General features: G+C 39.1%; 2 protein-coding genes across 2 annotated transcripts; both read right to left on the bottom strand.

Moving 5' to 3' along the window:
* Positions 1–846: 846 nt before the first annotated feature.
* On the bottom strand, positions 847–2,888 carry LOC146988525 (duodenase-1-like). Its single transcript, XM_085775399.1, has 5 exons — positions 2,181–2,888; positions 1,942–2,089; positions 1,668–1,803; positions 1,212–1,481; positions 847–1,128 (listed from the first exon to the last, which is right to left on the bottom strand). The coding sequence occupies exons 1-5, from the start codon at positions 2,239–2,241 to the stop codon at positions 961–963; spliced, it is 783 nt and encodes a 260-aa protein (XP_085631525.1). The 5' UTR covers positions 2,242–2,888; the 3' UTR covers positions 847–960.
* A 2,235-nt stretch (positions 2,889–5,123) lies between these two features.
* LOC146988524 (granzyme B-like) lies at positions 5,124–7,183 on the bottom strand. The gene is made up of 5 exons (XM_085775396.1): positions 7,003–7,183; positions 6,778–6,925; positions 6,560–6,692; positions 5,811–6,074; positions 5,124–5,716 (listed from the first exon to the last, which is right to left on the bottom strand). The coding sequence occupies exons 1-5, from the start codon at positions 7,139–7,141 to the stop codon at positions 5,546–5,548; spliced, it is 855 nt and encodes a 284-aa protein (XP_085631522.1). The 5' UTR covers positions 7,142–7,183; the 3' UTR covers positions 5,124–5,545.
* Positions 7,184–13,655: the final 6,472 nt, after the last annotated feature.

Below are 13,655 nucleotides of genomic sequence, written 5' to 3'. Positions count from 1 at the left end.
CCAATTAGATCAACCACAGATTCAGCTTCAAGCGTTCTCACGGTCACAACATTATGTGACCAGAATTAAAAATGGGTAATGTATGTGTGAAGTAGTGAGTACTGCTTTATGCTACAAAATAAATTACTAATTTTAAACATACATTATGCAAATTATGACCGCAAAGGGAGACTGAGGATTATTGCAACATGGGTCAGTTGTAACACTTGCACATTCTGCTTGGTTTCATTTTTATGTTCAACAATTCTAACACCACTATGACTCATAATATACCTGGCTCACAATGACACACATATGAGCACAGACATACAGACGCACAAACACTAATTATGTTTAAAATACATTTCAGTGTAGAGTAAAAAATCTTCAGTATCAAGTTATTGTCATAATCTATATGTTATAATGGTACCGTACATTACACCTCAGTGTATGTTTCAACTACCCCAGACTAACATCTCTTATTCATATATTTATTTATTTTTTATTCTGTGTTTTAATACACTATGTGTTTTTATGTCTTCATGTATTTTTACTCAGTGTTTGTGATCTGTGTTGTTGTCTGTATTGTCTTGCTGCTGCTCTGTGACATTTTAAATTTCCCCTCGGGGATTAAATAAAGTATTTCTAATTTCTAACCTAACCCTGTAAATGTTTGACTTGTGTTTGAGACTAAACCATGAATGTTATTTTTGTGTTGCAGAGATAACACCTACACCACTAAAGCAGATATGTGTAATTAGTTTTTATTTATTATTGAACACACAGGTTGAAAAGATCTCCAGGATACAGATGGGTCAGCAACCAGAAAAATAAAAGACAATATTCTATATTATCTTTATTGGAGAATGAAATGACATGAAATAAAATACAACTCTTTTTTTTTCTTTAAGGTTAAAGAGCCAACAAAAAAATTTCGCCAGAGATATTTTTGCGATACAAGTCAAGCATGTTTAGTTTAACTTAACAATCCTTCTTCTTCAGAATGTATTTGATCCAGGGAAGGTATTTTGATATATCGGTATAGATGTTGGGAACATTTGGGTGGTCGTAGTCGCAATCATTTCTCATGTTGAAAGACACAACACCAACAGCTGTCCCACCACACACCAGAGGGCCACCAGAGTCGCCCTGCGAGGAGGAAGAAGCTCAAATTGTTTAATCATAATTTTAAACAGCAACCATTCACAACTGGAAATGACCAGAAAACTCACGTTACAGAATCCGTTTTTTGTATCATATCCACCAGCACAGATGACATTGGCAGGAAGACTGACCGGAACTTCTTTCCATATGTTCTTACAGACCTCCAGGTTGATGATACGCACATCCACCTCTTGCAGGTCATTAACAACTTTACCTTTGGTCTTTGTGAAACCCCAACCAGCTACACGGCACTTTGCTTTATCCTTTATCTTATTGCTTGGCTTTGGAAGTTGAATAGGTTGTACCCTTTTTGAGCTCAGTTTAACTTTCCTAGAAAGCTGGAGACATACAAAGGTGAAAAATAAAAACTTGGAAAAAATCCAACAGTTATGTCTTAAGATGAAGATGGAGCTTGTATGAATAGTGTGGTCAGTGCTTTATTGTTGATGGTTTTCAGAATTGAAGAACATTGATATTTTTGTAAAAAATGCACCACTGTGAAGCTGTTCAGGTAATATACTTACTTTGAGGAGCATGATGTCATTTCCACCTGAAACATCCACATAATCTGGATGCTTGCATCTCTTTGCATCAAATCTCATTGAGTCATTATCAACCTTCTGGAGATTGTGGGTGCCAAGAACAACGCTTGTAGTCTTACTGAGTGGGCGAACATTGAGAGGTTGTCAACATAACGAATGAAAAAGTGATAACATCTTTGCCACAAATGATCTGGTTCTTTTGATTAAATTAATCTGAAATGAATCAAAGATAACTTAAAGAGCCATGGTAACTCACTTTTTGTCACAGTGTGCAGCTGTAATCACAAATTCTTCACTGATAAGGAATCCTCCACACATATGAACTCCATTGTTCTGCACCGAGGCCATATACAGCATTAAGTTATCTGGGGCCTTTTTACCATGTATGATATGGCTCCCAAGTGCTTAAAAATTAATAAATAAATAAATGAATAAATAAATAATCATTTAATGTCCCATCTGTATGTCAGAGAGTGATCATTTAATTAATCTTACCATTTTGTCCAAGACATGTCAGAAGATGAACAAGCAGAATTTTGTGCAGATACTGCATCATGCTGGAAGCAAACCCAAGCTGTCGTTCATGGGGTGTCACCCCGAACCTTTTTATGCAACTGTTTTCTCACTGAGCGACCCTGTGGTTTTCATTTTTGACCGCCTTTTCTGCAACATTACTGCGTCTGTGCAACCTTTAATTATGTGTGTGGTCAGCAAAGAAGTGAACCTTCAGTCCTGACATTGTTACAGTAAATATAAAAGGTTGTGGTGCACTGCCTTTGCAGCCTGAAGCACGTACTGACATTCGATCAGTATGTAATAGGTCTAATAGACTGTCCCATGAATCCATTTATTCAAGTGTCCTTTTAATTTATATCCCTCTTTTGAAGTTTCAGTTTGCATATATGGCCTGACACCTAAGTTTCTGTCAACCTTAGTATCTAGGCCTTTATTACTTTTTAGATGTCACATTTTGGTTGTTGTTGTCACTATGATGGTGCACCAAAAATCTAAAGGACGAGTAACAGAAACCACGATTACAAGCTTTAGGCTGAGACTGAGAGTCATTTAACCATTGACATTTTGCAGTCTAAGGATCGTTATGAGTCAGCCTAGCTGTCAGTATTTCTCTTTACCACAGTGGAACATGTCTGTAAGTGACGTGTATTACAAAAAGTGACATGAAATGATCTCACTGAGAAGAATAAAGCACTGCAGGGAAGATGTAGTTTTTGTAAGTCAACCTGGATGTTAGCATGTTAGATTGGGTCCCTTGTGAAAAGGTTAGTGGGGTTTTCACATAAGCACTGCAATAAATAAATAAATAAATAAAAATGTTACATGTTTTGTTCAGTACGATAATCTTCACAAATATAGGGGAGAACAGGGTAAGATGAGAGGCAGGGTTAGTTGATACACCCCTTGTTTCTAGGAAACCATAAGAAAAATTGTGTATGTGACCAAATGGAAGAAGGCAACATTTTCAGTCTGTGAAGGTAAAGTGGTTTAACATTTATGTCAAAAAAAAAAAATCACTCTCAAAAGTGATTTTGTCAATCACGAGTTTCATGGGAATTGTGTTTAGACCAAAAGAGATAATTATAAATGTGTTTTATACATGAATTGTTGTATCTACTGTATGAGCTACAACATGAGGTAGTAAACTTAGCATGAAAGTGCACTCTTTTAAAGTCAATAAGGTAGCTGTAGGGTAAGCTGGGCCATTTGGCCACTCATTGGTGTACTGACAGCTTCCTGGTGTGTATATTGTGTGTCATATGTGACAGACTGTGAGAACAAATTTCCCAATGGGACTATAAAGGCATCTATCATCATCAAGTTGAGCCACCTGCCCTATACACTTAATGAATGTGTTTTGACTGTTAATGTATTAATTATTAAATCAATATTCTGGATATTTATGACTACAGTAAGTATGTTCCTGAAAACAGGAAAAGTTGTTTATGGTAAGCCAAACTTTTCTTCAGATATGTTAGTTAGCAAACAAAACTATAATTGCCTTGATGTAGTGATCCTGAATATGAAAAGTGGCTCATCTTACCCCACTCCATGCAACTTTTATTATTCTTGAAACCTAAATACAATTAGCTACCAGATGTATAAAAAGCTAATGTTAGGCTACAAGCAAACTGCACCACACTCACATACTGTATGTGACTCCAACACCAATCCAATTAGTATGATTTAGTGCTTACCAATTCTACAAAAGCTTTCCTTCTTCAGTAGTTAGTTTAAAAGATGTGGGTGGTGTGAACATCACTGACAACCTCTGTGGTCCTATTTAACCTCTTGTTAGCAACCAGTGTTTCATGTTTGAGGGGAAACAGGAAAATGTTTTGATCTTGTGTTAACCACAGACTAGACACTACGACTCAAGCATCTAGCCAAAGACACATTCAAGAGACACATAGACCAGCACGAGGAACCAGATGAGCTAAATTGATATCCCTCCGCCTGAGGACTCACCCCTGTGACACTTTATGTAGCTACTACTCATCCAAGCTGTCTTCAGTGGTGAAAAAACAAAGCCAGTGAAGTCTTGCTTTCCATTCAGGTTTATTACAAGTCACTCAGAACACTAACCAGCTAGTCCCAGTTTCACATTTTCACATCAAATCCCCTGAAAAAGTACTACTTCTCTGAAAACATGTATGTATTGTTGTATTGTTCTGTGCTGGCTACTCTAAGTGTGATACTTTCAAACAAACAAAATGCAGAATGATCAATGCCATAATTAAGTGCTTCAAAGTGACAGCTAAAGGCCTAAAAGAATCATTTGTTAATCAGCTCCAATGAGTCACAGGTCACAGTGTATGGAGCGTGATGTCCTGCTATGGACATGGAAACTGTGGGTTCATTCACTCGCACTGCACTTTATATGTTCCATAAAGAAATGAAAGATTGTATGTGTAGCTAAAGCACATTGTCTTAGTCTGTGTCTGTGTCTTTGTCATTGCCTGATCAATCTTGGTGTCCATTATTTAGTCTCACATAGGCTGAATTGCTTGCAGTCAGCTGCAATCTGCAGTTGTTTGCTGTGCAATACTCATGTCAAAACTGCACATGGCACAACATTCTTACTTAACAATGCCTTGCATTACAGTGTGGTCACATAATTTTTATGAGACATTTGTAAATAGCTCTAATAAACTTCATAATACTTAGCAAGTGATTAGACATGGGTAACCAGTAACAGTCCTTTAATGACAGATGCAGAGAATTGTATGTATCACTTGTGACAAAGAATTTGAACTAGAGTCAAACTCATTATATAGCAACAATAATAATTAAACTATAATAGTAGTTAATTAAACTACAATAATGATGATAAACTTTATTTATTAGCACTTTACATACAATAGATGTTGCTCAAATTTACAGTATGAATTTGAATTATTTTGGACCCCGTTTCTGCTCTTTCTCAAACTATTTTATACATAACACAGTGACAGATTGAAGTTTGCAGAAATTCATACTCAACACAAGAAATTATCATAATCTACGTGACAACCCGAGCATTTACGTAATCTGTTTGATGATCTTGATGAACCACTGCAACCACAGTTTCAAGCTGCAGATTTCAACACTGATGTTCCCATGATCAGTTTTAAAACTGCAGCTGCAGTAATGTTTTTGTTGTTTAACACACAGATGCACCTTAAGCAGTCATAGAAGAGTAATACAAGACAACACAGATGAAAAAAATGTGTTGCATTTGCATTTGCATTTGTGTTGATAGATGACAGGTGCCACAGCAGGAGACACATTTTTCATGTGGCTGACAAAATGAATTAGACGAAGCAATACTTTGATAATATGTTCCACAAGCCATTATAAGACTGTTATGTTTTACACTGCTTTGTCTTGAGAGTCTCTTTGATCCAGGGTAGGAATTTTGATATGTCTGTATAGACATTAGGTAAATCTGGGTAGTCGCAAATGTTGTGATTATTAAAGGAAACAACTCCAACAGCCACTTTCCCTTTGCATACTAAAGGCCCACCAGAATCACCCTGTGAAGAGGAAGAAGCTCAGATTGTTTATTCATTACAGGGGAGATTTGTAAAGTTTCAACCAATGTAATCTGAGAATGGACAGAAAGCATACCTGACAGAATCCTTTGTCTGTGCCATATCCACCTGCACAGATCACTGTGGCAGGAAGGATATTACGCCACAGCCTGTTGCACTCCTTCAGGTTAATTATTGGCACATCCACCACTTGCAAGTCAGCAACATTATTGCCACCAGTTCTTGTCAAACCCCACCCGGCAACATGGCACTCTTCCTTGTTCTTATGTTTTATTTTTTGTCTTGGAAGGATAACCGGCTTGATTGGAGATTTTTTGCTCAGGCGTGCTTTCCTAGACAGCTGGAAATATAAAATATGAAAAACTGGTGACATTTCTCTTTTCCCCCTGCTAACTTCAAACTAACATGAACTATGGTTCCTGAAATTTCAAGTTTTCGGAGTATTTCAAGTGTTGCTGTGTTTAGTTTCGATCTCTCGCACCATTAAAGTGCAGGATGTGGAAACAAAACCACAAGCAAGTTTTCAAATGCTTGGGCTCCATCTTTGAGTCCAGTTTCTACAGTTTCAAGACACTCTCACAGAGCTCCCACACATTCAAACACAAGCACATACAGTCCCCATCCTCACCCCACCTGCCACCTGCACAGATTAAACCAATCGAAACTTTGTCACACAGAATTTAAACATTTTTTTTTAACACTGTTACAACTGTAACACCTTCATTTTTATTTGGCCCAGGTGACGACTTAGAGTAAATGCAAATAATTTGACAAGATTGATGTCATTTACTGTAGGACTCTGAGGTTGAATGTATCTTTACTTACTTTGAGGAGCATAATGTCGTTACCTCCTGTGACGTTCACATAAGATGGATGTTTGCATTTTGTTATATTGTACCTCATGTCATCTCTAATGTTCCTTAGTTTGTGGGTGCCAAGAACAACGCTGATAGGATTCCTGCATGAATGATAATTAGAGAATTTTAGAGAATTATTAAAAAATATATCTAATCAATCAATTTTGAAGGGGGAAGATCACTCACATGCTGTCACAATGTGCCGCAGTCATTACAAAGTATTCACTAACAAGGAACCCTCCACATACATGACCTTTGTGGCTTTGCACTGATGCCATATACAGCATCGACCTCTGCTTGCTCTTTCTACCCTTTACGATTTCACTACCAAGCACTGAAAAGAAAAGAGGAAAGGTTTAAACATGATAATGTACCCTGTGTATGCTTTGAAAATGAGATGTGCAATCTTACCATTTTGTCCTAGACACGTTACAACATGAAAGAGCAGAAACTTTTGCAGAACATGCATCATGGTGGTACCCTCGACCTGCTGCTGTTGAGAAGTGCAGTAGCACTGCACACTTTGTGGCTTCAGGTTTGAGTGTATCATGTCTGCAGGACCCTTAACCTTAACTCTCACATGTGTCCTCACCTCACATTCTCTTGTTTTGACTTCCTTCCTTCTTATTTTGTTTGGTTGGTCGCTTTTGAACCCCTTTCTCTTAGTTTTTAGATAATGCCAGATTATGAAGGGAACTTTTGTGTTTGGGCTTTGGAATTAAACTATGTATTAGTTTATTTCTTTATTAGTGAATAGAGTGAATGTTTTTTTTTTATTTGTTGATTTTTAGCGGTTGCACTTTCAGATGAAAAATCACCCCTTGCAGCTGCTGCACTAAAACCTGTGAAAACCAAAACCACAATTCCATTTACCACTCACTGCCCTAGTTGTTCACACCTTTGGTAATGGGGACACATGCACCCATCTTGATTCATGATGTTCAATGTGTCATTGTGTTCTCACATACTCACTCACACTCTGAGTTAGCATCATGTTATGTTTCTAATATTTTGTTTTACTTGACTAGAGTTGACATAAATAGGGTTCATGCAAACCATACTTTACTTTAAATATATCTAAACTCACAGATACACAAACCCAACAAATTTTGCCCTGTACTGTATTGTGCAGTGCCTGTCTATATTTGTCACTTGGCTGAATTGCATCCATCAGCATAAACACCTGAGAGTTCCTTTTCCCTCTGCACATTTACTTTGCATGCCATCAAATGTAATCTCACCCCTCAATCGTCAGTTTCGTCAGTTCTTCATAATGTCCAGCAGAGGGTACCAGAGTACACCGTAAGACCTTTAACGTTGCTCTGCTATTTGACCATCAGAGGGCGCCACCTCTTCATCAGTGCAAATCCAGCCTAAAGTCACAAATAGAGCTGTCTAATGAATCTTCCTGAACAGCATCTGCCTGCCATCTGTGCTGCATTCATACAAATCCACTCACTTTAAGGACAAGAGTAGGAATTCATGTCACTGCAAATACAAGGGCTGGGACCATGAGGTCACAAGGTTACGGCACAAAAAGCGTTTATATTTTTAAATTTTGAAAATTCCTACCAAACCAACAGAACATGCTACAATTTTGAAACTTTCACCAATACTGCTGAAACTTTTGTCCACTTAAACTCATTACAAATTACAAGTCCATCACTCTGTTTTTTTCAAAAACTGTAAAACTTATTAAACCTATCTCCTCTCACAGTTTTTGCTCAATTGACACCAAACTTGCTTGACAGCATCTTCAGACTGTCCTCCACAAACGATCCACACAGCTTTTTAAAAAATTGAGCCTACAGTGCATGAAAATGTTTGACTGTAAACATATACCATCCAATTCTTGCTAAATACATTTTCAATCTTCCTGAAAAAATGACAATATTTTGGAGTCATGGTTGATGAAGTTTGGCAAATATCAGAATTTTATCTCAGAAACTGAATTGTTGAGAACATTTTGAATTCTGCTCTCATGGGAACAACTGCAATCAATGTAAGAGTGACATTTTTAAACATGACATTTTCTCTTGAGAAGCAAAACACTTATCGTTAAAAACAAATCACCAACATTTCCATGCTGTCTAGATGCAATTTATGTATTATCAGATTTTTGTTTAGATAACAGAATTTCTGACATTTTGACAATTTTTGAAATCTCCCTTGACGACTGCTGCCTGGCTTGTGACTCCCTGAGTCCATTTGAGAAGCCAAGCACCAGGTCTCACTTCCAGCCAATTAGTTCAATGAGTTTGGAGCTCTTGGTGTCAGAGGTTGTGGGTTCAAGCTCTAGCAAGGGTGATGATAATGACACATCAAAATACTAGATGTCCTCACTTGGAAACACCTGATGATAGTCCTCATGGTGGCGCTACAGCACGCCAAAACTTTGAAAATTCATAACAAATCAACCATATGAGCTACAGCTTTGGAACTTTCACTTTCAAATTGCCTAATTTTGCCTAAAATGAACATCGCTGCTCATCTGCTGTCAGTCTACATTTAACCATTATGTTCCTACGTTTTTAAATCTGTGGTTTTGAATGGTTTGAATTGCAGCAGCTGAATGAATGAAGGCTGAATTGAAGATTGTTTATTTATAGACTTAGTTACAGTGGATTAAAATCTTTAATTTTCCCAGTCAGTGGCTAGTTTCTCCAACAACCTGATAACAGACATTTGCACATGATTGCTTATTATCTGATTCATGCTGCAAGTTTTAATCCAATGAACCCACCACCTGACACTCTACATGAATGCAAAGGAAGAATATCCACCTGTTAATCTTTGAACTGAGAAACTGCAGTCATGCATGCTGAGACAAAACACAGAGTCTGTCTGGTTGCGCTGGCATGAAGAATTACTTCACACTCAGCGGGGCTTGAGGGGCAGGGTGGATAGGCTTTGGCACGGCTCAGACTTTGCATGAAGCAGCACTGACTTTGGTCTTTTCCAGTCAGTAACAGCCAAAGACAACCTTATGATGTTGACTGGGACACTGGCCAACATGTGGCCTGCCTCAGCTGGCCAAACTATATAGCAGGAGATGGTCTATGCCCCTTTAGGATGCCACCACCTTTTCTGTGATCTCATATTCCTAGTATTTCATTTATGTCTTTCCAGGACATGTGCAAGTTCCCCTGCTCTCCTTCCTGTGATGTCTTACTGACACACAGAGGAAACATTATCTAGATCAACTGAAGCTACATAACATGAAAGGATGTATCGAATACCTCCGTCTGCCATGGACGCTGTAATATCACATCCAAAATAACATATGGTGAATATAGATCAATAGCCTGATTCCACTTAGACTCAGAACAACAATTTCAACAATACACTCAGTGGTCATTTTATCAGATAATATTATACAATTCAGAGCAATGCTTCTCCCAAATGTTTATTCTTTACAGTACTTTTTTATAATAAAAAAAGATGCATCAATCAAACTAACATGTTTATTAGTGTTGCAGAGTTGCACTGGACTTCATTCATTGAGGGTAGCATTGTATGTCTTATGTGTTCATACCGGCCTCTACTCAAAGTGAACACATGTGCCTGCTTTTAATATTAAGAAGATTTGTACCACCTGTGTAAAAGTTCACTGTACTAATTCAGTCTGATGTCATCAGACATCCACATATTATCACTATAACATCAATACATCTTACCACTGTAACACTTCTCTTTTTTATCAACCCACATTATATCACACTCATCTTCTTTCCTTACTTTTCGTCTCATGCATTGAGATTCACATCACCTCTCCGTCCACCTCTTCCCCCAGTGTCTGGCACGGCTGAAGGCATCCTGAGAATGCCTGACATGGGGTTTGGCTGGTTGGCACCACATACCTTCAGTGTGGCATGGCAGGGCTTTAGGAGAAATGTGGCGCATGTGCCACTCAGCAGCCCTGTCTAATGTCCAATAAGTGGCTTCAGACATGAACACTAATCCACTCAGTGATGAGAAGGCCTTCGTCTGATGGCTCTGCTGCAGGCTGCCAAGACTCTCCAAGCTCAGTCTCAGGTTCAGTCAGAGCACAATAGAGACAAACTCTGGGCTTCAAAGGGAATTGTAGTAACTTTAATGAAATTGTGTTTCCTTTGCAGGTATTTGACTGTGATGAATCAATTTGTTCATGTTTTTCCTCTGTTTTATGAAACATTCTATTTTCAAAAGAGACTCATGCAGGACAGCGATCTCTGTCGTTCCTCTCTCTTTATGTAATTGTGCGTCAGTTCATACACATGTAGAGGACTTATGAAAGGACACATGTTAATAAGAGGTCCCTGCAGCAAATCCTCGACTAAGAAGACAAACTATTATTTTTGCATTTCTTAGCAGTGAAATGAGAATTAAGACAAAACTTTGAATAGGTTCTGTATTCTCATTAATTTGGCCATAAACATAGTGCATACCCAATAACCACACACACATGCTCACAAACTCACATGCACACTCATCCGTCGTCCACCCTTTAGTCCATCCATTCAGCATTATAACTTGGGCTGTTTTTGTAACAAAACAAGGCCTAATCCTAAATTCAGGGAACTGTGAATGTGCCTCAACAAATGTCAGACAAATGAGAGGGATTAGCGAGGGCCTGTGAAAGAGTGAAAGGTTTGCCATTGATCTACGGTGGTCCTGTTCTCTTTCAGGGCCACTCGGTTTGAAAACCCCACTGAGTAAGAGCATACAGGGCCACTCCAGAGCCCCCTAGGCCACCGAGAGACACACAACAGCCACAATTAGTCTCAGGAGCTGTAATGGCAATTCAATAAGCGCTTTAAAATTGTGCCTTAGTCCGACTGCCACCCCCCAACCCCTCCCATCCCTCCCATTTTCGTCTACATACATAAGATTGGTATTATGAGTGGCGAGGGGCTCTTTTTTTCTTTCCCACCCACCACAGTTCTTTTCAGTCACTGTGAGAGAAAATGACCACACAGGGTTTCAAAGGTTCCAGAGGCTGCAGTTTGTTGTCGCTGAAGCAGCATGACTTGTGCCCCTGTAGATTTTGGCTAAGGCCCTCAAAATAGCCTTCTATTATTACTTTTTTCTGTCACTCAGCTGCAAATTAATTTTGGAGCATTCAAAGTAACCTTCTCTCTAAACACAATTTTTTTTATTGGGACAGGCAGAATACCTCCATCCAACTCCATGTTTTGTGGATGTACGGGAGGTTTTCATGGATGTAGCGCGGTTTAAGCGTGCAGGCATCAAACTTTAGTCTGTGAAACCTCTGATGGGGCCCTTGCGGAAACATAGAGATGCGGCCTGCTGTGAAGCCTTCCAGGTGCTATCTGGCAGACACTATAGCAACATCATCATTGCATGAGTCACTCTCTCAGTACTCTGCTTACACGGATCAGATCAAACGCTGCCCAAACACCTGTGCTCCTGACATCAACACGTCATAGCAGAGGAGGAGTTGAGGACGTCTTCTAGATGGCTGTCATTTCCATTCTCCTGGACTCTCTTTGGGACATTCCTCGTTGATTTTGCACAGTGTTTAGGTTTTTCCTTTTGCTTCATGATCAAAGGCCAGAGCTTTTGATCAGGACTTCCAAAGGATCCCTCTTGTTTTGCTGGCGAGCACACTGACAGGACAGTGGTGGAGCAATGATAATTACAGCTCCCATTTGGTGTCCCTGGAACTGGCACCAACAGCCAGTCGCACCCTCAAGCCAAGAAGAAAGGAGAGATTCTTGGACGGTTAAAAGAGGAGAGAGGAGTGGTGTAGGAGAAGAGATGGAGGACATGCTGACAAAGAGGCGAGTCAATCGAGAGGCAGGAAAATGGGATTACTTTGTGCTGTGCATGTTTTAGTGTGGCTGTGCTATAGCAGAGGATGGATAATGATGGACTGTATGTTCAAAGACACCTTTAAAACCAAACTGCACTGTACTTCTCACTGCTATACATTCATTTCTCCCAACTGGAGAGACAAACACCATAAATATAGATCATATACATACTATATATAGTTTGCTTTTTAAAAATTACTAATAAATTCAGCCTGTGGTTAACTCAGCTTTGCGGAAAGAATTGGATAGACAGCTAGCCTGCCTCAAAGGTCACAAAGGTCATGAACTAACAGCACATCTACAAGTAACTGATGACCACGTTCGTTTCTTGAGTAGAATTTCCAAGAATTTCTCAGTTTTACGGGAGCCATGCCTGTTTGTTTTTTCCTGGCAACTGGTGGTTTTCTTTCTACAGTTTTTTTGTTGGTGAAATAAACAACATACAGTAGTGTATAACCTATAAACTGATATCTTCAAATGTGCTAATATGCTGGTTTAGTTAACTTTGCTAACTATTTCTCCATGCTTCCTGTCTTTGTGCTAAGCTACGAAGCTAAAGCATCATATTTGTTATACAGATTGACAACGGCAAAAATATTCTTATCTACTATAACTCAGAGCAATATGTCATATGATATTTTCTTTTTTTTTCTCCTTTGAATATCTTGATGATATTTTTGCTGTTTGCTTCTTTTGTGAGAGTGTAACACAAGTAGAATAAATACAAGAGGTCTTTACTTTATGGACTAAAACAGCCCCTCAGGGCTGTGCAGTTGAGGACAAAGACATTTGCATGGCAACAGCATTGCCAGACCCCCCATACTGATATGTCTGTGCTGCACCCAGACCTTTGGAGCTGAACTACAGTGAGACTTCAAGCCATTCTGACCAGACATGTACCCGGTCACAGTAATCTCACATTATGACAGACTGAAATGTTGGCCTTTATTCACCCCAAACAGTCACTATTCATCCCAGGCTCTCCTTTCTGTTCACTGAAAAGACAGAGTGGCCTCCTGTGCCACTGGAGGGCTCGTCTGTGTGTAAATGACCTTGATGCTCGGTTGCATAGTTCATAACCGCAGACCTTTCATCAGACATGGGGAGGTCCTCCACATCAATGCCTCTCCTGCTGTGAGTTTTGTCATGATTATGATGAGGAGGGGTATTATGTCGGAGAGCTCTGATGGAGACATTACCAGCACTTGACAATCAGTGCCATGCACAAGACAAGATAAAAATGGTGTT

Source organism: Trachurus japonicus, chromosome 4 (genome assembly GCF_045865225.1).
Source record: "Trachurus japonicus isolate A0001 chromosome 4, Traja_1.0".
NCBI classification, from domain to species: Eukaryota; Metazoa; Chordata; class Actinopteri; order Carangiformes; family Carangidae; genus Trachurus; species Trachurus japonicus.
The sequence above is the reverse complement of the archived record's forward strand: the minus strand, read 5'-3'. Positions and strand labels throughout refer to the sequence as shown.